Genomic DNA, 21,913 nt, shown 5'->3' with positions numbered 1-21,913 from the left:
ATATATATATATATATATATATATATATATATATATATATATATTATTGAAGATAATCATATATGAGTTGACTAGTTATCCTTTGGAATTTAATGCAAATATGTTAAGACTTTTGCTTCTAGTTTTTCAAGTTTAATCATGAATAATTTTCTTAAATACTTAAATAATTTTAAGTATAAATATAATAACTTTCTTGAGAAGTTAGTAAAAAAAATAATTATTTTTAAAATAAATAAAATTAAACATGTATTTTTTTTTTATAAAGATAGAAAAGATTACAAAAATGAGTGGAGAGGAATTGAGATAGTTAGAAATATGTAGTCATTAATTTATAATTATTTTTAAAATAAATAAAGTTAAACATGTATTTTTTTTATTATAATTATATATTTAACATTAAACCCAAGACTAAATTAAAATAATTCTATATAAATTGATTTTCGTATTTATCGGTGCTTGCACGAAATTGACTATAATAAAAAATGTATATAATTTATTCTTGAAAAACGAGTTTTGAGGACATTAATCAAACGGATTTGCGCATAACTAAGGATAGGAACACAAAATTTTACTGAGAAATATTTTATCTTATGACGAAGACCATGGCTTCTTTGAAGAATAACAATCCTTCATGAATTTCACTACTTTTATTATAACCCCTTAAGCATGGCCATCGTTTTCTAATTCTTCCTTCTTTCTTACACCTTTAACTCCTTTACTGCCTCATCCTTAGGTATCCAAATGTAATTCTGAGATACATTTCCGCTCTACACTGTTATCAAGAGTCAATCATTACCAAAAATTAGATACCAACAAACTTTATTTACACTATTCAAAAACAAAATATTTGGTGGTCCATAAAATATTAAAATGTAATAATGTTTACTCTATAAGTCAAATAAATAATTTAAGTTTTTCTTTAGGGGAAATGAATTCAGTTATTAATAAGGGAGACTGGTAAACTTTAATTTAATAGACTATTATGAAAACTGTTTATAATAACTAGGAACACATAAAATATTACACTTAAAAAATTTATATATTTTTTCTACAAAAAGTAGGGTATCTCCACAATTAGAAGCCATGAGACTAATTTCTCGAAGTAGAGTACCAATCAAGCAACAACTCCTCTTATTTAGTTTCACATATGTTGTTTTATATATACACAACTAGGAATAATCTTTTTTTTTTTTTTTAAATTTATTTACACCAGAGATATTTTCCAACACATTCAAAACTGATTCCTTTAGAACATAAAAATACTAAAATGAATATTGTCTCTCAATAAATAACATTGATTAAAAAAAAAAAACTGTGGTGCCAGACTATAGGTTTAGAGTGTCTAAACTAGTAGGCATCTATGCTATCTCTTGTGTGTTAAAATTTATCTTATCTAATACTAGAAACTCCATAATTTTGTGTTATTCATATTTGGAACTTGGTAATTTAAACGTAGTTGCAGTATGTAACTTAAAATTAGTAAATTAGGCGGGCCAGGAATGTTGACCCTGTACCTAGCCTTACCCGAGGCAACACACTAACTGAGTGAATGGTCAAAATTAGAATGGAAAAAGAGGCATAGGCAGAAACAGCAACAGTACAAGTTCAATTTTCTGATTATACATGTAAACAAACATTATTAAAAGGGATAAAACTTACTCCAATATTCAAAGAAAATAGCGGGAGTATCTATTATATGGTTTGATTTAATTTTTGTTTTAAAAATTATTTAAATTAAAAAAATTATATATGAATTGATTTGAGTGAATTATAAAATTTGAATCAAATAAAATCAATCAGTTTGATTTGATTTTTGAAAATTTTAAAATTTACCATTTAAAAGTCAAATAAAACTATACATAATATTATGTTATTTTTTTTAAGAATATACGTCAAAAATAAAATTAATCATATATAAATATTAAAATATTTCAATCACTTAATATATTTAATATTAATTTTTATCTTATTATTTATAAAAAAAAAACCCTCTAATACAATTTTAATTATTATATATATATTTTTCATATATATAGCTAATCACTTAAAAACAAATTTCAAATGTTATAAATAATTTATAATTTTTTATTTTAAGATTTAATTTAATAACGTATAATTTTATAAAATATATTTTTTAAATATTATGAAATATATTTAGATAAGAAAATACTTTTTAGTAATTAATAATTTCATAAAACGTCAATTTTGTATAAATATACTATACATTTGAAAAAAATTACAAATAAATACAATTTGATTTGATTCAAAACAATTATATATTTCAATCTGAAATTTGAATTAAATCGCACAATTTTAAAAATTTAAAAATCAAATGAAACCACTGATTTATAATTTTCCATCGGTTTTCAATTTTTTAATATCGATTTACAATTTTTCATGATTTTAAAGGCTCCTAAAAAATAACCTCAAATTATGAATAAAATATATATTTTGAGTGAAAAAAAGGAAAGAAAGAAGAAAGTTACAGCGCAAGTGTAAAAGGTGAGGAAACGCGAAACCCGGGAAGCGACACAAGTGGTCAGACTGCAACTCTGAGTCTGAGTAGTACAATACACCAAACCTTACCCCACTTCCCATTTTCTAACCACCCTTTGGTCCACGCCCCTAACCATGGTTACTTACTGCTCCATTCCTCCGGTTAGTTTTGTTTATCCACATTCGACTTACTCAGTCAAACACCTTCCTTTCTATTTTTATTTTCTTATCAATCTACATTCATTCATTCACTCTCTCACTTCTACCTACACATGCCATTCTTTATTATTGCAGAGAAAAAGAAAAAAAGAAGATATATCATATGGTTCTATGTATGCTTGTGTGTACATGGGAAGTGGGAACAGTACAAGATTAATTGGACTGAATAAACTACGAGAAAGGAAGAAGATTACTTAAACGGCTCTCAAGTTTTTGTGAATTTTTTATTCCATTATATAGCTCATAAGGGTGCTTATAATGTTTCCAGAATCTAGATAGTGGTCAAAGATACATAGCATCAGTCTACTTGCTTTTAACATATTGAGATAGAGACTAGAGAGAGAGAGGGGAAGGCTATGCTTAATTGCTTTGCATTAGAAAGAATGAGAAGATTGTAGCTAGGTGGTATGAAAAATTGATGAGATAGAGATATTATTGGTGAGTGGTGCTACTATTATTGTTTGATAGAGAAGTATTTATGGGGAAAAAGAAGCGACAAAAAACGAAGGAACTTTGGGTAGCGATAGCTGAGGCTTCATCTAAAGGAGGTGACACCGAACAACCTCAACCTCAACCTCCTCGAAAAAGAGGAAGGCCTCGTAAGGTTGTTGTGGTGGAAACGGAAAGTGAGGCCAAAAAAGTGGAACCTCAACCAATAGAGGAACCACAGCCAGAAGCTTCCACTACAGCAACCAAGAAAGAAGAGGAACATGGGAAGCATCAAGAAGAGTTAACATCGGAATCCAAAGAAGGAGTGTTCCAAGAGATTCAACTCCCAAAAGGGGAACCCTCCAGAAGCAGGGCTAGGCGGAAAAGCAAACCCAGAAAAAGCACTTAAGAATATCATTACCTTTTTTAATTTTCTTCTCCAGAACTAAGTAATTCAAAGAAATTATTTGCTTTGCTTCTTCGTCTTTTTTAAGGATTCATATCATGGAAACAACAGCCATCCAAACAACTTTTTCTTCAGGTTACGTTTTCACCTTATCTAATCCCTGTGCTAATACTGTATCATGGTCTACCAGACAACTTTGAATTGAATACAATGTTTCATTCACATGCAGCGAAAAAAAACTAAGGTTTTAATTAAGTTATAAAGGCTTTGTTGTATGGATTGCTTAATCTCTATGTGTGTTGTGATTTTGTGAATTAATATGATAACGATCGATATTGAGTGTTAATCTTCAACCCCCAGAGAGCTCGATCGCCTTTTACCTCCTCTTTTATATTAATCTTCATACGATTAGGATAAGTTTGATATGAACAATATAATCCGTGGATTTTACTATAATTGTCTTAGATATCTTTGTCTCTTGATAGGGAAAATATTGCTTCACTGGTTCTTTCTCCCCTCCTCACAATTCTTAGCTGTAACTCACCCAGCTTCTTTTGTCATGGGTTTTGAAATTCTATAACATTTATTATTTGCTAGAGATCATTCTTTACAAAGTATGAGATTAATATAAAAAGGGAGATGAATAAATTTATAGCTTTTTCTGTAATATTGTTTTCCCTTTCTCTCTTTTAATATTAATCATTTTTACTATACACTGTTTTCTTTTTTCTTTATATCACTTATTATTATTATTATTATTATTATTATTATTATTATTAATATATATATATATATATATATATATATATATATATATGAAGAATCACTTCATTTAACATGATTTACATTAAATTTTAATTATTCAATTATTAAATTAAATTTTTTGAATAGATAAATTTATAAAATTTTATGAAATTTAAAAATTATTTAACTTTTATAATAATATATTTTTACAAATAATTATTCATTTTAATTTATGTAACAAATAATCAAATCATTTTTAAACTTTACAAAATTTTATAGATTAATTAGTTCATTAAAAAAATTTAATTTAATAATTAAATTATTAAAATTTATAATAAATCATGAGTTATCATGTGAAATAATTAAAAGTTATTCTTAAAATAAATGAATCAATATCAAACATACAAAATCATTTGAATTTTTTAAAATTACAAATTTTATGTAGTCACTTACATTAACTCAATGCTTTTTTAAAAGATTTTTTAGAAGAAAAAAAGTGTAATATTTTTTTTTTTAATTATTTGGAGAAGGAGGAGATGAGAAGTGAGAAGAAGAAAAAAGCAGTAGCGGAGCCTACGATTTAAAAAAAAAATTCATGGATGAAGAGATTTTGCAACAAAAAAAAAAAAAAAAAAAAAAACTTAGAATATTGTGGGATCCACTAAAAAGATATATTTTTATCTACTTCGATTCTACTTTTCTCCATGAATAGGAGATACTTAGATTTTTCTTTTTAAAAAGTCCCTCTAGAGTCTAGATGGTTTACCACCTCTACAATCAAATTTGTATTGAATGATCATGTGACATTGAAATAAATTTTGGGTTCATTTCTAAAAGTTAATTTTTGTGTATAGTGGATGCAAAAAATTTTGTATTACTAACCAATCACAAGTTGTATCTGTTAAAAACTGGGTACCTTTCTACCTCATGTTGAAAGTTGAGAATTTCTGAATTCTCCTTTCTTCTATAGGTTTTGATACCCTCCACGTTTGGGTATAATTTTTTGGGCTTAAAAGTCACTTGGATTGAAAAAAAATTGTGATTTGATTTAATTTAGTTTGAATGAATTATGATATTGTAATTAAATTAAATCAATTTCATGTAATTTGATTTGTTTCGATTTAATTTTTTTGATTTTAAAAATTTATTATTTAAAAATTAGTTAAAAATATATAATATAATATTTATTTATTTAAGATTTATATATAAAAAATAAAAATAAAAATATATAAATATTAAAAATAAATACTAGAAAAGAGTTGAATAATGTCAATAAAAAATTTAACATTTTTTAAAATTATTATAACTGAAAGAGTGTAGATAAAAAGATAAGTAAAATGAATACAATGTGTATTTATATTGATTCGTTACAATTGCTAAGATTACATATGATTCTTGATCAACTCAATCAAGTTTTATTATCCTTTAACTTGTTTATTAAAGCAACTATCTGAATATTCTTTGTGCAAAAAGTCTATCTAAACTTCAAACAACCAAATATTCTTTTATAATGAAGTTTCTTTAGACTCCAAACAATAAAGATTCTTTTATAGTCAAGTCGGATTCAAAGTAATAAAACTAAGTTAAAGTTAGATAAATTAACAATGTTGTTTTATTTTACTATTAAGATGTGATACAACTTATTAAGTACAATATTCTTACAGAAAGAATGAATATATGTTTACAATGAATATGTATTCTCTCTCCCTCTCTCTTTTCTCAATTTTCAAACTTATTTATATAAGGACTTCATGAAGATGATCGTTGTAAAACCTTGAGCATTTGTCACAAACTTATTTATTTGTTTTCATCTTTATTCTTTGTAGAAGGAAATTGAAATAAAGAGTGTTAAAAAATATTGAACTAAATTGTACGGTTAGAGATATGATTTATAAAAATTGGACTATCTTTATTAGAGAATGAAATTCTTTTAATTTTTTTTATCCTGCCAAATGTTTCTTTTAATTTACTATATTATAGATGGAAGGATTTTCATATACAACAAGAATTAAACATAAATTTTGTGCAACATAGATCATCTTCGCAATATATAAATGCAAGGTGCCTAACCTCTAGAGTAACTCATCAAGAAAAAAAAAAGTTAGTTAAATTAAAAAAAAAAGTGATTAGTTAAATTCAATTCAATAATTATCTCCTCATTTATTATAAAATACCATTAAAGATTTGTTAGTCTCAAAGTACAAACAAATATTAACTAATTTTACTAATGTGATCATTCCTAAAATATTTCTTTATTTAATTGAAATTATATTTTCTAATGTTTATTTTTATTCTTGGTATCAAATTTTATGGAATATAATTTATAAAAATAAGTTAATTTTTTAAATAAGATTAACAAAATTAAATGATATAAACTTTTTTAATTATTATAAAATATATTTTTTATTATTAATATTGGAAATTAGAGGATGTATTATGTTACAAATAACATAAAATATTATTTAAAAATAATAAAGATAATATAAAATTACTCTATGACTTACCTATTTTTTCATATTAAATTTAGGAAATATTATTTAAAATATTAGTATATTCTTACCTAACAGTATTATGTCATGCAAGAATTTTATATTCATTGGGGAAAAAGAGTGAGAATGGGTGACAAGAAATATAAAGGGTCTATGGTGCTGTATCAACTCTCTCTGTTATTACAAAACCAAAAGGACGCGCGCGTGAATAGGTTGTGCTTCAGCGCGTGAGAGACACGTTCCATTCAAGATTGCGATTACTACCGATGCTTGATCTGGATGGTGCCACGCAATGAGAGTGACATGCCACGTGCTCATGGTGCGCGTTGGGGTTCCATGCCGAATTTTGCAATACTGTCCACGGAGCCGAAATGAAAGGACATGTCGTCTCTTTTGCCACTGTAGTGCCTCTGTTTGTTCTGTTTGGGTGAGGTATTATAATTGATATTGTAAAATTAATTTTAAAACAATATGATTTATGTTAAATATTATATTTTAAAAATAAATTATTATTAAAATTTATTGAAATGATTAATTCAAAAAATTACTTAAATTACAAAGTTAATTTTAAACTTAAAATCAATTTTCTGCATAAATTGAGTATATAAATATTTGTGTTCAATTTGATTTTATAGAAAACGAAAACAAGGATTTGAGATTGAATTTTTTTTTATTTAAAAACACTAAATATTTTTACAGTTTGGAAGCTCCAAAAAGAAGAAAGGAAGGGGATAAACAAAAGGTTCCGCGAGAAACCTTTTTCCCTTCGAGGAACTTTACGAAATTTTTAGTTATTTCATTTAAATACTTATTATTCTAACAATAAATTTATTTATCTTAGCTCATTATATTTAAAATATTATTTATTTTGATGTGTGGTGGATTATCACAATTTTACTTTTAAAAATACATTTGAGTTGGTTAAGGGAAGAAAATATTTATAAACTATTCATGACCTATATTACTAAGTAGTGTAAGAATTTTAAGTATATCAGAATAAATTTCTAATTGAGGCTAAAAGGTTAGAGTGATCTAGGCTTCCCTTCTAGTACAAATGTTCCAATCCTAAGTCGGCTAACATTGTTAAAGTTATCATGTTTGAGATATTTTCTACTTTGACGTACGTCCAGTCGTCACAATTTTACCCTTAAAAATGTGTCTCCATGATTTCATCAACAAATTAATGACTTGTTTCAAAATGCCTAAAAGTCTTGCTTATGAATCAAGGCTAAGTAAAAGATGAATATAAAACAAAACCATTTGTCATTCATGTTGATACTAAAAGAATTATATACACCATATTCTACCTAAATATCTGGAACTAATTTTGTAACAAATATTCTTAATATTTATAAGAAATATTGTAGGAGCTAAACATTTTATTCCTAATTACATGAAATATGATTGAGATACAAATGATATGTTGCTAAGATACAACTGTCAAGTATCTCAATACTCCCCTTCAAGTTGGAGCATGAAGATTCTGAATGCTCAACTTGCACGGAAGAAATTGAAATTGTTGCTTCCTAAGAGCCTTGGTAAAAATATCTGCTAGTTGCTAGTTGTAAATTGGTACAAACATGAAGGTAGCAATATTACCCGCTTGAATCTGATCTCAAACAAAATGACAATCAATCTCAATATGCTTTGTGCGTTCATGAAAAACAAGATTCACAGCAATATGAAGAGTTGCTTGACTATCAGAGAGCAAACGCATAGGTGTCAAATGATGAACTCCAAGAGACTTAAGCAAGGATTTATTTAAGCCAAGTGAGATCATAAATGATAGTGACCATAGAGCGATATTCAGCCTTAGTAGAGGATCAATAAATGGTCAACTGCTTCATAGTCTTCCAAGAAACAGGAGAAACACCCAACATAATAAACTAACCGGTAAGAAAGCGACGAGTTAAAGACAAGTGGTCCAATCTGAATCACAGTAAGCAGTAAGAAATAGTGCAGTGTTTTTAGAAAGCAAAAGACCTTGTTCAGGATTGTCTTTTAAATAATGAAGAACCCGTATAACAACATTCCAATAGATTTCTTTGGGACTTTGCATAAATTGGGCTAAAGTGTGAACAAAATAATAGAGTTATGAGCGTGCGATGGTGAGTAAATCAGATATTGACTAGTCGTCTATAACAATCTGGATGAGGAAAATCGAAACTTGTAAGAAAGGCTAATTGGTGATTTTGTTCCATGGGAAACTCATAAGGTTTTGAACCAAGCATACTCGCTTCAGAAATGATATCATCCATATATTTACGTTAAGAAATAAATAAATCATCGGGTCCATGAGCACTCTCAATACCAATAAAATACTTCAAAACTCCCAAATCTTTCATGTGAAAACAAGTGTTAAGATAAGTTTTGAAATTAACAATTGTTGCAAAATCATTCCCGGCAATGATCAAATCATCAACATACATAAGAATATGAATAATGACACCATGTCGTTTAAGAGAGAACGAGTAATCAACATAGAATTGAACAAATCCAAATAACTTCAAGGCAGAAGCAAGCTTAGAGAACCAATTATGAGGTGCTTGTTAGATACCACATAGATTTCCTCAATCTACAGATCTTCCTAGGAGAGGCACCAGAAAACTCTAGAGGAAAAGAAGTATATACTTCTTCATTAAGATCACCATGTAGAAAAACATTATGAACATCCATTTGGTGGAGTTCCCAACCACGAATAATAGCTACCATAAGGAACACATGAATAGAGACTATCTTAGCAATTGAAGCAAAGGTCTCATTAAAGTCAATGCCTGCAACTTGATTGTTGCCAAGAATAACAAAACGTGCTTTGTGTCTCTCTATAGTATCATTAGAGTTGTATTTGATTTTGTACACCCATTTACACCTAATAATTTTCTTTCCAAGTGACAAATCTTCAAGAATTAATGTATAATTATTTTCAAGAGCCTCAATTTCCTTGTGCATGACATCACACTATAAAGGAGAACAAACAACTTTAGAGAAGCATGTTAGCTCATTAATACCTATAAATATTTAAGTTATATATAAGATTAATGGTAAATAATTTAATCGTGATACAATGTTATTTTTAAAATATTAAAATTAATTTAAAGTAAAAATAATAAATTAAAAAATAAGAGACAAAAAATACATAAAATATTTTTGTTGAAAAATAAAAACTAAAATATTCTCGTTAACATAGTTATTTTTGTAACATTGTTATAAAAAAATGTGACTAATTTAGTAGCCCAGAACGGGCTGTTCCCAATCTGGAACGGGCCATTCCAAGCTATTAAATTAACCTGTAAAACGTAGTTGGGAACGGGCCGTTCTGGAGGGAGAACGGGCCGTTCCAAATTCCAAAAAGGGTCGTTCTGGTTGGAGAACGGGCCGTTCTGGTTGGAGTACGGGGCGTTCTGGATGCAGAACGGGCCGTTATGGATGAGTCCCAGAACGGGCCGTTCTGATTTCAAAACGGGCCGTTCTGCATGAGGTTTTTGCACTTGATGAAGCAGTACAGAACGGGCCATTCCGGTTTCGGTACAGGCCGTTCTGGCCTTTCCGTAAAGTCTATAAATAGGGGTTGAGGGCCTTGAGGAGAATGCGAGTTTTTAGAGAGAAGTTTTAGAGAGAAGGTCTCTGGGTCTGTGAGCTCTTTTCTCTTCCAAATTTCTCTATATGATTCCTTATCTCCTCTAGACCACTAATGCCTTCTGTCATTTCTTGAAATTCATATTAGAAAGCTTAATTTGGGTGGATTGATGTTCTGAGTTGAGCCTCGAAGGGAAATTCTACTTTTGTTCAATTTTTGGCTATTTGAGCCAATCTTCAGGTGAGGGAAGCAAGAATGTAAGTTGTTTAATTTCAGGAGAGTTAGGAAAGTTTTATGCGTGGTGTTCTTTTGTTGAAATAGTTGAGTTGTTGAGTGCTTAAGTTGATTTATGCTGTTTATGTGTTAGTTGACATGATAGATGAATTTTGAATAGGTGATATATTGCTGCAGTTGTTTATAAAGTTGTTAAGTTGCATCAATTTGATATTGTAATGACTACAGTTGTTTAATTAAGTTGTATGTTGTTTAAGTTGCTAAGTTGATTAAGTTGTGATGATGATCACTAGGACTAGGGGAGATGTTTTCAAAGTTGCTCATCCCATTGTGTGAATTGAGATAGTTGTGGTGCTCTGAGAGCCCAATTTGTTGAAAAACCCTCCTTGGGAAGTTTTCCCTTGGAGTAGATGTTGTATTGTTCTCCTCTAGGACTTAGTTGATCCCGTGTGTGGGCAAGGTCGAGGCACACGTGTACAAAGCGACCACGGTATAGGGGCCAGGCCGAGCTATACTGATTACAAGCGGCCAGATGTTGAGATACATAGTACTAAGGTGATAAGTTGAAAGTTGTTTCAAAAGTTGAAAGCTGTTTTAAAGTTGAATCCCTTAGTACTGTGTGGGCGACATGGAAATAGTCGATCCATGTCATGGTTGAATAACCAATTTGAGTAAGGTATCTAGTTAGAGATGTAGTCTTTGATTAGATACTGGAGGGTGCGTGGTACTTGGAGGACAGTGGGTGGGCTAACTCCACATGTGGATTGGTGAAGCTAGCCAAGGCTGTGGTAGGCTCATACCCAAACCCTTCTGTCCTGACAGTAGTACTGGACCTCCGAGTCTAGGTGGCACACCTGAGAAATCAACTATTGTTGTCTATACCTGGTTCTCTTCGGAGTTCCTAAAGTTGTTCTATACCTGACCTGGTTGAGATAGGTCAAACACTGGATTCGGTAGGGTTTATGCCACTTAGACTGCTCAACCTCAGTTGTTGGAGATTTCCCAGTTGTATATGCGTGACGACGCATTTAAATATTAAGTTGTATATTATTGTTGTTGTTGTTATATTAAAGTTGTTTCTAAGTTGTATGAATGAGTTGTGTTTTTATGTTGAACAGTATGGTCATTTGTGATGATGATTGGATGAATGGGTAGTATAGTGTTTTTTTCCTATACTTGTATGGTTGTTTATTGAATTCTAGCTTACCCTTCTGTTTCCATGTGGATGGACTGCTATGATCATACGGTGTATGAGAGCAGATCAGGGCTAGGTTGGAGCTGTTGACTGCTGCTAGAAGTGGATTTTTTTGGTACCTAGTGTCAGAGTTACCATCTTGGGTAACAATTTTGTGCTTGACCGGCACTAGGAGATAGTAGTTTTGGATAACTGTATAAATACTAATACTTAAAAACTTTATTATTTTATATATATATATATATATATATATATATATAAATATATTTGTTCATGTTTTGTATTTATGAGTTATCCAATTTTATTAATTATCTTAGTTTCCATTTAATGCGATTCCATTAAGTGTAGAGACCATAGCGAGTCGTTACAATTTTAAATTATATATTGATAGAATATTAAAAATATTATCACTGAGTAATATATATACTAATTATTTATTTTTGTTCCCTCTTTATACGTTTAAGATTGGACAAATAACATGTCTCATTAGATATTGAATTGAATGACTTAGTTAATGGATATTTACTAATAAGGGCTAGTGTGATTAACGAAATTAAATTAAGGACAAAATTTTTCTTCTATTTTTCAATTTTAGATTAACTCTGCCAACAATTTCAAAGACAAAACGGGAGTTAGTCCTAAATATAAGAAAAGCAACTTTTATCAACTCCTTTTTATTGTTCACGTAAAATTTTTCATTGTCATGTAATATATTTGTAAATTTTTTATATTAATTCGACACGTCTTAACTCTTATGTTATTTTATAAGATCACTTTTAAAAAAGATGAAGAATGAATTGCTAAAGTCAATCTAGTTGCTAGTCGCAAAAGAGTTGAGATAATGACAGAGTTTTAAGTTTTGGTGTTATTATAACCGTGATAAAAAAAGTTGGGATTTTCTGTCGGAAGAAAAAATGAGAGATTAAGATCCCTTACATTTAAAAATAACCGCAAGCTCCAACAATACAATCATCGTCCAAGCAAATATTTTTTGAGTTATGACACAATTAAAAAATATAATTGGTTACCAGTATAAAAAAACTTTACAAGTGTATAGGTGATTAACTCATATTTTTTTAATATATTTTATTTTATTATGTTTTCATATAGTCATTTTTGTAATTACATAGAATCCACACCTAGAAAGGTATGCTACATGATATAGCTATGATAATTGTCTATTCTCAAAATTAAGATAACAAAAAGCTACTGAAAAAATACTAACACTCTAATATTGTCTTCTTCTTCTTTTTTTTTTTTTTTTTTTAAATACCTTTCATTAGTAAAAGAGAAGAAGTTTCAGAAAATGTTTGGGGTTAGAAAACATCCAACAACTTCACTATATAGTATACCAGAGTGAGATCGAATACAAGAGCAATAATAAAAAAAACGAAAAGTTATTACGAATATATTTGAATAAACTTTTTCTGAAAATACTTTATAAAAAAACAAATAAAATAAATTCATCAAAAAGTGAATATTAATTTACTTACAAACCAATTTGTAAAAGCTCTTTCATATTACATTTTTAAAATGTTCTTTTTGAAAAATTTATTTCATTTTTTTAAAATCGTCACTGACTCAAAAAATTCACACAAATTTAATACAAAACTCTCGAAAAATTTATTTCATTGTTTAAAACTTTTACTGACTAGAAGAATTTCTACACAGGAAATATAATACAAAATTCTCTCCCAAATAGATTATTCTCCTAACATGTGAGCATGGGATGACTCTTTAGAATACAATACGATTACAGTCGTGTTTAACATATCATGAAACAGGAATATTAACATTAAAATATGGTGTGTGTGTGTGTGTAGGTAGCGCTAGATAAAATATGATTACCAAGAAATGACATAGAACATAACATAAAATCGTGTTTTATGTTCAGTAGAATTTAAAAACTAAACAAAACTAGATGTGATATTAAAAATTGATAGATTTTAATTCCACTTCCATTAAAAGTGAAACCAAAATGAACTCCATTCTGTTTTGTCTGGCGAGGCACACGCTACCGTAGTGTTCCTTTGTTAATATTAACATAATATCATACAGGGAATTTTTACAATAAACTATATACTGCTCTGCCTTTTCAACACAAACACAAACCTATCTCATTCTCTTATATTCTTAATGAACTATTGATTCCTGAGTGACTCGCTTTCAGAGATTTGATCAATTGTGGTAGGCGACCCTGTTGCAGAAGTAGCTGTAGAAAGTGAATTAGTTGGTGTATGACCTGGAACTGCTTGAGAGGGCCGCAACAGATTAGCACCAGGAGCCTTCTCCTTAGAAGCATTCATATTAACTTTTATCCTGCATTTGCAATAAATCAATTTAATATGCTTCATTCTATAAGCTAACAATGATCTATTGCTTCCAAAAATACACTGGGAAGCACTAGCCAACTTGCAACAAAGTGATCTAACTAAATTGGGGGGCTTCAGATGACAATTAAGAGGGAACAATTGTAAACTTACTTGTTATGGATATTGACATATTCATCAGTTTCATCTAGTATCTCCTCCTGAAATGCAAAAGGATTTAATTAAGATGGATCAACATAGACAAGTGAATTAAAAGGCAATGGAAGCATGCCTCATGCATGCAACCTGTAGTCATATTCATAACAATAATAATATATGAAGCAATAATAATATACAAAGCTAAATTTTGTAGCGATAAAACAACTCATTCTAGCAATTTGCAACATCCAAATGGAACAGAGAAGTAATCCTGCAAAAGTCAAATCGAGTAGTTCTTTCTTCAATAACTATAAAAACAGCACTTAATCATCCATACTGAGTGCATATATGAAGGAACACTGGAGGGGGAATCATGTGCCACTGCAGCAATAACAAATGGTGAATGAAACAGTGAAAAAGTGAAAAAAAAATTTCATCATTGTGTCGGTGACAGCTAGAGTTGCACCATGAATACTAAAAAGAGTATCAAAATAAACATACAAGACTAAATAATTTGGAGCCAAAACCAAACCACTAATTCCAAGTAGAGTGGATTAAAGCTATTAACCTGAAGAAGCTCTTCGATGACATCCTCCATTGTAATAACACCAACAACCACTTCATTTGGTGGAAACACTGGCAGAGGAGCATTTTCAATGTCCAGAATGCAAAATGAACAACCCCTATGTCGCTTTTTAAAAGCAGGAGTTGCTGGTGGACTTTTCTTTGCTTGTTGAGCATCGTCAATCTTAGTAACAGTAGTCAAAGTAGTATCACGTGACTCCAAATTAGCACCTATATATGCAGCAACAGTTAAGTCAAACATGATAATCATAGATTTGTACTGAGTAGATCAACCACAAAGGATCATGATACTAAAGAACGTAATTGAGGCATATGGTCTAAAGATACAAATAGAAAACCACGTGCTTGAATAGTGAAGTAAAAACACATGGCGCATAAAATGATCTTCACAAAAGGAAACAAATTAAAACAGATGACAGTTTCTGGATACGAAAGATTTGAAAATAATCAACAAGGTCAGTAAAGAGGGAAAACAATGATACCTTTGGGGAAACTAAAGAACAATTTGCATGTCATGCTTTATGACTTTACCAAATTGCTAACTAAATGTTATATTTCAAAAGCATGCACTTAACATAATGAAATTTATTCTACTTTTATTTAAATCTCTACCTTTATTCAAGTGTGCATTCTTTCCTTTATTCTTACAGTTGTCCTTAAGATCAAGTTGTTCCCCATCATTAATCCTTTTGGGAGCTTTGTTTTTATCATTTAGATCCCTATACACAACTGCAATATGACTGTGACCTTTCTGAAATTCATTCAGTATATCATACAGAGGCATGTTCTCTGAAACACTGCAGGATGAATAGGAAATCATGACTACTTTGTAATACCAGCATATAAAAAATGTAGTACAAAAATGTTAAGTTCATAGATAAAGATAATGTATCTCCTCTCAGGCTCTCACATATGAAAAAGAATTACCGAGGAATTTTTCTGATGATCATTTTTCTAAGAGGAACTGCAGCCTTTGAATCAACCATAAAGAGATTTTTAACCTGCACATCAAATCATTAAATTACAATGACATAATAGTGGATAGAAACTTAAAAAGAGCTGGGTTTTTTTCTTAAACTATTTATCACACAAAAAACCTCTTGTATTTCAGAGCGACTTGAGACTAAAGTTCTATTATCTTTCAGGTATACCCTTCTCACAATAACAGATCCATAATCCATTACTAAGTATAACATAAACAATAACAATAATCATGATATGATTGAAGGTTTTGAGCTTGACATCAATCCTTAAGAACGTTTTCCCATCATCTGGTCTTAATACTTCTGTGTAAAGATCATATTTATACATGTAATCCGAACGACAACAATAACAGTTGACAGAAAAATATATCCTAGCATTAATCCTCACAAACATTATTCACTACATATTATAGTAACATACTATAACTTAAACTATCATGTCCAATCTGTGTATCTCAAAGTGTTGGCTTAGTCACTAGAGTATTTAGTAAGGGATATTCTCCAACAAGGGAAGGAGGAGGAAGGACAAATCAATTGTATGTTACAATTTGATGTAGCCAAACCACTAATAATAATTTTCACCACAATATGAAGTGATCCAACATTACAAGAATTATAACAGAACATTAATAACAGACATCATCACTGAAACTACTAATCTAAAATCCTGTGCATCAATTTACAAAATCTCAAAAGGAAAAAAATTACCAGAACAAGTCCAATAATATTGGTTTTCTCTCCTGCATAAACTGGAACTCTACTATGACCTATTGTCATTATTGAATTCAGTGTCTCCCTTCAGTGCAAACACATAAGACAAGGTTAGAACAAAAGAAGTCATCAGAACAGTGGAGAGAACGATAAAGAATTCACAAACCCACAAATTTAGAGTTGCATCCAGATCAAGGGAAAATGCCTTTGATATGGGAGTCATGGCATCTTTGGCAGTCTTTTCTGTCAATTCAAGTGCACCAGTTATGATGGTTGTCTCGTCATGAGTTAAATCTCCTCCTTTACCAGCCTAGAAAAGTACACGATCACATAGCCATGTTAAAATCAGAGAACAAAGCCTAGTCATATTGAAAGAACTGGAACATAAGTAAATATACTTTAAAAACCCACATCAAAATATTACAGAAGCACATCTTAAAGCATTCATATTCAAATGAATTTAAAGACAATAGTTTCATTATTTCCTATAAAACTTGGAATTTCAAAATTCCAATTATACATACATACATACATATATATATATATATATATATAGCCCATACCTCATTTCCATGAAAACTCACAAAAGTCTTGAGCTCTGCCCTCTTTAAAAGGGCAGCATGTCCTTTACCCAACATCCAATCTAGAACCTGAAAATATTACAATCTCCATCATACATATTCTTTTTAAATGATACATATATTCAGACTAAAAGCATACCTTGCTGATTGGATAAGACACGGGGAAGAAAACTATAAGAAGAACACGAACAAGTGGAGCCAACGTTGCTCCAACTGTTAATCCATATCTTGTACAAATTGCTTGTGGCAATATCTGCACCAATTACAAGGAACCTCACAAAACAAGACACTGCCGAATTGATTATTCATATCATCTCACATGAACCAATAATTACCTCTCCAAACATGAGGATGAGGGTGACCGAAATCAAGATTGCTGCGGCGGGATGCACGAGAGAATCAAGAAAAATGGGAAGAGCCTGAAATGGAAACATTAAGATTAAGCAGAGTCAAGTGAAAATGAAAGGTTAAATTACTTAATTGAAGGCAAGACAAATTCAAATTGAAAGTACCTCCATGGCTAAGGAGTTTCCAATTAAAAGTGTGCAAAGCAGAAGATGCTGGTTCTTTACCACTGGATATATTTTCGCTGCAAAAAAGAAAAAATAATAATGAATTAGCAAGCGAGAAGAAAATTGAGTTGTTGGAACTTGAAAGGAGAAAAGGGGATGGAACTAACAAGCGTGGATTCGATCCTGAGGACGACCAGATTTCATGAGAACTTCGAGGTCGACAAGGCCCAAAGACATGAGGCCAAGGGTGAGCCCAGCCATTAGGCCCGCGAAGCACACCAAACCTACGATGACCAGCACGTACAGTGAAAACTTTGTTCCGCAGCATGCTATCTCCGCCGCCATCTATCTTCCAAGCACAGGTTCTTCTCTTCTTTTAAGGTCTCAGGTTTGCTGATTCTGATTTCTTCACGTTTTCCGTCTCATCATGTTCCTCGCTAACATAAGAATAAATGTTAGATCAACAAATACGTTTTATATTCTCAAGTATCAAATATCACTTGCTTTTTAAGCAAGTTCAGGAGTTGGAATCCTGCCTTGTATATACAGCCGCGTTAAATTTTGGGATCAGCTATCCCACTCTTTGAAATGCCTATAACATAGCGAGGAGATTAGTCACTACTGTTGGCGGTGTATACTCCATGAACGAACCTAAAAAAAAAAATATATCACTTACTTTTTCATTTAATGTTTTCTTTGCAATATAATAAGAAAATTTGTATGAAAAATAATGGAGTGTAACTGTAAATGTAATTTTAACTTTTTAAAATAATAAGTAATAATAATAATAATGTTGAAAGTAACATGAATTTTCTTATTTATTATTGTGACGGTGCAGGTTGACTAATATTCCCAATTGCGAGGCTGAGTCGTCACTTTGTTCTTGCATTCTTCCACTTCTGCCGCCAAGCAAGTGTCACAGTATTAAAATTACTTTTAATTCAATAGTGAGATGAGATGATGTTTTATCTTCTTACAGATTGTGGCTACTGTTCTTCCCACGTGTAAAGCACCTGGGTAATTTTTTTTTTCTTTTTTTATTGATTAGGTCATAAACCTGTTATTTTTTTTAAAAAAATATACAGGTGAACAAAATATTATTATGTTGAGTGAATGGGATAGTATTCAGTCAAAGCAGAATCCTTTGGATATGTATTTATGGGAAAATATAATTTCTCATTTTAGTGTTTTTTTAAATTGTTTGAAATTTATTTGGTATAGTTAAGATACTGACAGTTTAAATTTGTAATTTTTTTAAAATAATTTGTTTTTGTGAAATTAATTTTTCTTAATATTATTGTTTTTCACACACGTAATATATTAATATATTGAAAATACTAAAATAATGTGACACAAATGTAATATATTATTGTTTTTCAGACCATATTTATAAGTAAAAAATACTAATTTTTTTTATTATATATTATTTATTAAAATTTAACTTCACATATTTCAAAAAAAAAAATTATCTATTGATTAAATATTTTAAATATAACTTTTAAAATATTTATTAAAGAAACAATAATCTTATCATGTAATATATCAATATGTAATAAAATGATAATATAACATATTTATATTTTTTTTATTACACATTGCAGGTATCCTTCACAAAAAAATAATTATCTTACATGAAACGGTATAAGATAAGTGTAAGTAACAAAAATTTTCATCTAAATATATTTATCATAGTTTGCATTCTCAATTCTTAAATTTAAAATCACTAATTTAATTAAAACAACTCTCTATCAATTAATTCACACATTCAAGTATATTAAAAATGTTTTTATGTATATTGTTACCGCAATCTATTTAAAATTTACTGATCATATAAAAAAATAGAAAAAAATATTAAGATTATAAAAAATAAGTATTTTTTACCCATTTAAATTATAATAATGGTGACAAAATCGAATCTATAATCACGCACATGCTGCTAAAACTATCCCACAACTAAAAATATAATATCTTCACATATTGAATTTTTTTTCTTCTAACAAATGTCGTATTTAAATAAAATAAAATATGATAAATATATTTTATTTTATTTCATTTAATAATCATTTTTCATACAATTTGAGATAATAGTTTAGAAATAAAAAAAAAATAGTATGTATGTATTTATCATAAAATATGTAAGTAAAGTAGTGGCAAAAAAAATATTTTTTTACTGCAATTTCTTTTTATTGGAACTGGAGTGGCATGTTGAATATTTATTTTAATACCATTGAGTTGACTATAGATAGAAAACAACTGGTTTAAATTCACAAGTATTTTAAAGCGGGTTAGAAGAGTGAATATATTCTGTAGCATACGGGTACTTAACAAAGTAGCTCAATGAATAGACGTAAGATTAAGAAGCCAAGTAACACTTAACACCCTGCTTACCAGTAGAGAAAGGTTATATCAAGAACTTGACGGTGATCCATTAGAATTTTTAAAGATTCCTCATAAAGAGTTTCATGGTGGATACAATGATTCCCTCTTTAAAGTGGCTCTACATACATACACATAATTACTTACAAAAAAATACATTTTCATAATAAAATGAATAGAAATTGTTAATTAATAACATTCTTGTTGGTGTCTTATGAGGAATGATGTACAACTAAATACTTAAATTGATTTAAAAAATATTATATGTATTTTAAATTCAAATTCTGTTGTTGTCAATAAAAAAAGTTAAATTCAAATTCAAATTCTTTTGTTGTCAATAAAAAAAACTTCAAACTTTTTAAAAAAGAAAAAAAGAAAAAACACAAGCAAGAAAGATAATATAGCAATTGCCTCCCTATATTGAATAAAATAAAATAAAATACCGCCCCGTACGAATAGTCCTAGTCCTAGTAGGTATTTTAGGTAGAGAAAAAAAAAATATTGATACAGCGACGGAATTTTTGTTTGAAATTTCGTCTGAATAAATAAAATAATAATATTTTTTAATTAGTTTATTAAAAAATATTATTATTTTATTTATTCGGTCGAAGTTTGGATACAAGATTCGGAGGTTAAATCATTACTTAAAAAAAAAAAAAAAAGGTGGTGCATCACAAGGGTGTACATATGTGCTATTAATTGATTGGTTAAATCATAAATGTTAAGAGTTACAAATACACTTTAAATATTTTCAAAAACTTAATAAAGTAAAATGATTTTTAATTAAAAATTAAAAATATGTGAAAATGAACATGTTATTAATTACATTTACAGTAATTAGATAATTAATTATTAAAAGTGCAAGATAGCACGACTTAATCGCTTGTTTAGGTGTTTAACAGTAAACATCATAATTGGTGTAAAAAAAACCAGTAAACATTATAATACACATAATTCTGAAAAAAATACCTTTAAAAATATACATCAATTATTGATTTAGGCACTTACGATTTATATTTTAAAACATAATGAAAATGAAACCGGTGTTAATAAATATTGAAACGAACCAAATTAATGTTTGAATTGGATTAGCAGATAATACTAGTGATTGGAAGTTGAATAATTTATGTTTGGTTACATGTGAGTAGTTGCATCATAGTTTATAATGATGTAGTGGATTAGCAAATATTACTAGTGATTGGAAGTTGAATAATTTATGTTTGGTTACATGTGAGTAGTTGCATCGTAGTTTATAATGATGTAGTGGAGTCTAGGGGTGAGCAAAGGGTGGGTTTGGTCGGGTTCGGGTGAAAAATGTCTAACCCGTTGTAAACTTGACTTTGAAAAAATGTGACCCATATCCGATCAACTGAACTTTTGATTTTAGGCGGTTCGAGTTGAAACGAATTCGGATTTGAGCGGGTGGATATAATCGGGTTTGAATTTTTTTGTAGACCAATTTATCTTAACGAAGATGAAGCTTAAAACGATAATTTTTTTTTTTTAAAATAGTGTATAAAAATAGAATGAAGGTGATAATAGATGGTGTAGGTAGATTCGTAGTTGAAACATTTACAAACTAAAGAAGCAAAAGTAAAAGATAACAAAATTCATAGTTGTTACATGCAAAAGAAATCTAAAGTTAGATTACAAATAAGAAATCACAGTCACACAAGTTGTACTCAAAATGAAGATAAGAAGATGGAAAAGAAAGACAAATAAAGAAGCAAAAAAATAACTCTAAAAATGGACTAATGTGTTGAGAAGTTGAATGAGGAAGGGGAAGACAAAATAAATATTTAAGTTATGAGAAAAAGGAAAAAAATAAGTTACAAATTGATGGCTATATTATTTTTTTTGGTTCGTCCCTGGAGTATCCAGGGCGTGGGATAGCTGGCTCCAAGATTT

General features: G+C 29.4%; 2 protein-coding genes across 3 annotated transcripts; one reads left to right on the top strand and one right to left on the bottom strand.

Annotated features, from left to right (window-relative positions):
• Positions 1–2,699: 2,699 nt before the first annotated feature.
• Positions 2,700–3,697, top strand: LOC109802816 (uncharacterized). The gene has a single exon (XM_020364209.3). It carries the CDS (start codon positions 3,194–3,196, stop codon positions 3,551–3,553), a length of 360 nt encoding a protein of 119 aa, XP_020219798.1. The 5' UTR covers positions 2,700–3,193; the 3' UTR covers positions 3,554–3,697.
• Positions 3,698–13,697: 10,000 nt separating this feature from the next.
• LOC109802031 (methyltransferase, putative (DUF21)) lies at positions 13,698–18,095 on the bottom strand. Of its 2 annotated transcripts, XM_020363226.3 has the most exons (12): positions 17,797–18,092; positions 17,630–17,706; positions 17,453–17,536; positions 17,257–17,370; positions 17,100–17,186; positions 16,707–16,846; positions 16,534–16,621; positions 15,770–15,843; positions 15,455–15,639; positions 14,826–15,052; positions 14,273–14,319; positions 13,698–14,108 (listed from the first exon to the last, which is right to left on the bottom strand). In XM_020363226.3, exons 1-12 carry the CDS (start codon positions 17,972–17,974, stop codon positions 13,931–13,933), a joined length of 1,479 nt encoding a protein of 492 aa, XP_020218815.1. In that variant the 5' UTR covers positions 17,975–18,092; the 3' UTR covers positions 13,698–13,930. The 2 variants fall into 2 exon arrangements, with proteins under 2 accessions (XP_020218815.1, XP_082930096.1); XM_083073970.1 differs by lacking the exon at positions 13,698–14,108 and having other exon boundaries at positions 14,272–14,638; positions 17,797–18,095.
• Positions 18,096–21,913: the final 3,818 nt, after the last annotated feature.

Source organism: Cajanus cajan, chromosome 4, assembly GCF_000230855.2.
Source record: "Cajanus cajan strain Asha chromosome 4, NIPB_CcT2T_4, whole genome shotgun sequence".
Classification (NCBI taxonomy): Eukaryota; Viridiplantae; Streptophyta; class Magnoliopsida; order Fabales; family Fabaceae; genus Cajanus; species Cajanus cajan.
The sequence above is the reverse complement of the archived record's forward strand: the minus strand, read 5'-3'. Positions and strand labels throughout refer to the sequence as shown.

What these genes read in the sequence shown, in the direction of transcription:
- LOC109802816 (XM_020364209.3), top strand. Translation starts at nt 3,194, where the DNA reads ATGGGGAAAAAGAAGCGACAAAAAACGAAGGAACTTTGGGTAGCGATA.
- LOC109802031 (XM_020363226.3), bottom strand. Translation starts at nt 17,974, where the DNA reads ATGGCGGCGGAGATAGCATGCTGCGGAACAAAGTTTTCACTGTACGTG. An exon ending in CTGGATGCAACTCTAAATTT is followed by an intron (nt 16,622 to 16,706) that starts GTGGGTTTGTGA and finishes TTTGCACTGAAG; the next exon opens with GGAGACACTGAATTCAATAA. An exon ending in ATATTATTGGACTTGTTCTG is followed by an intron (nt 15,844 to 16,533) that starts GTAATTTTTTTC and finishes TTTGATGTGCAG; the next exon opens with GTTAAAAATCTCTTTATGGT.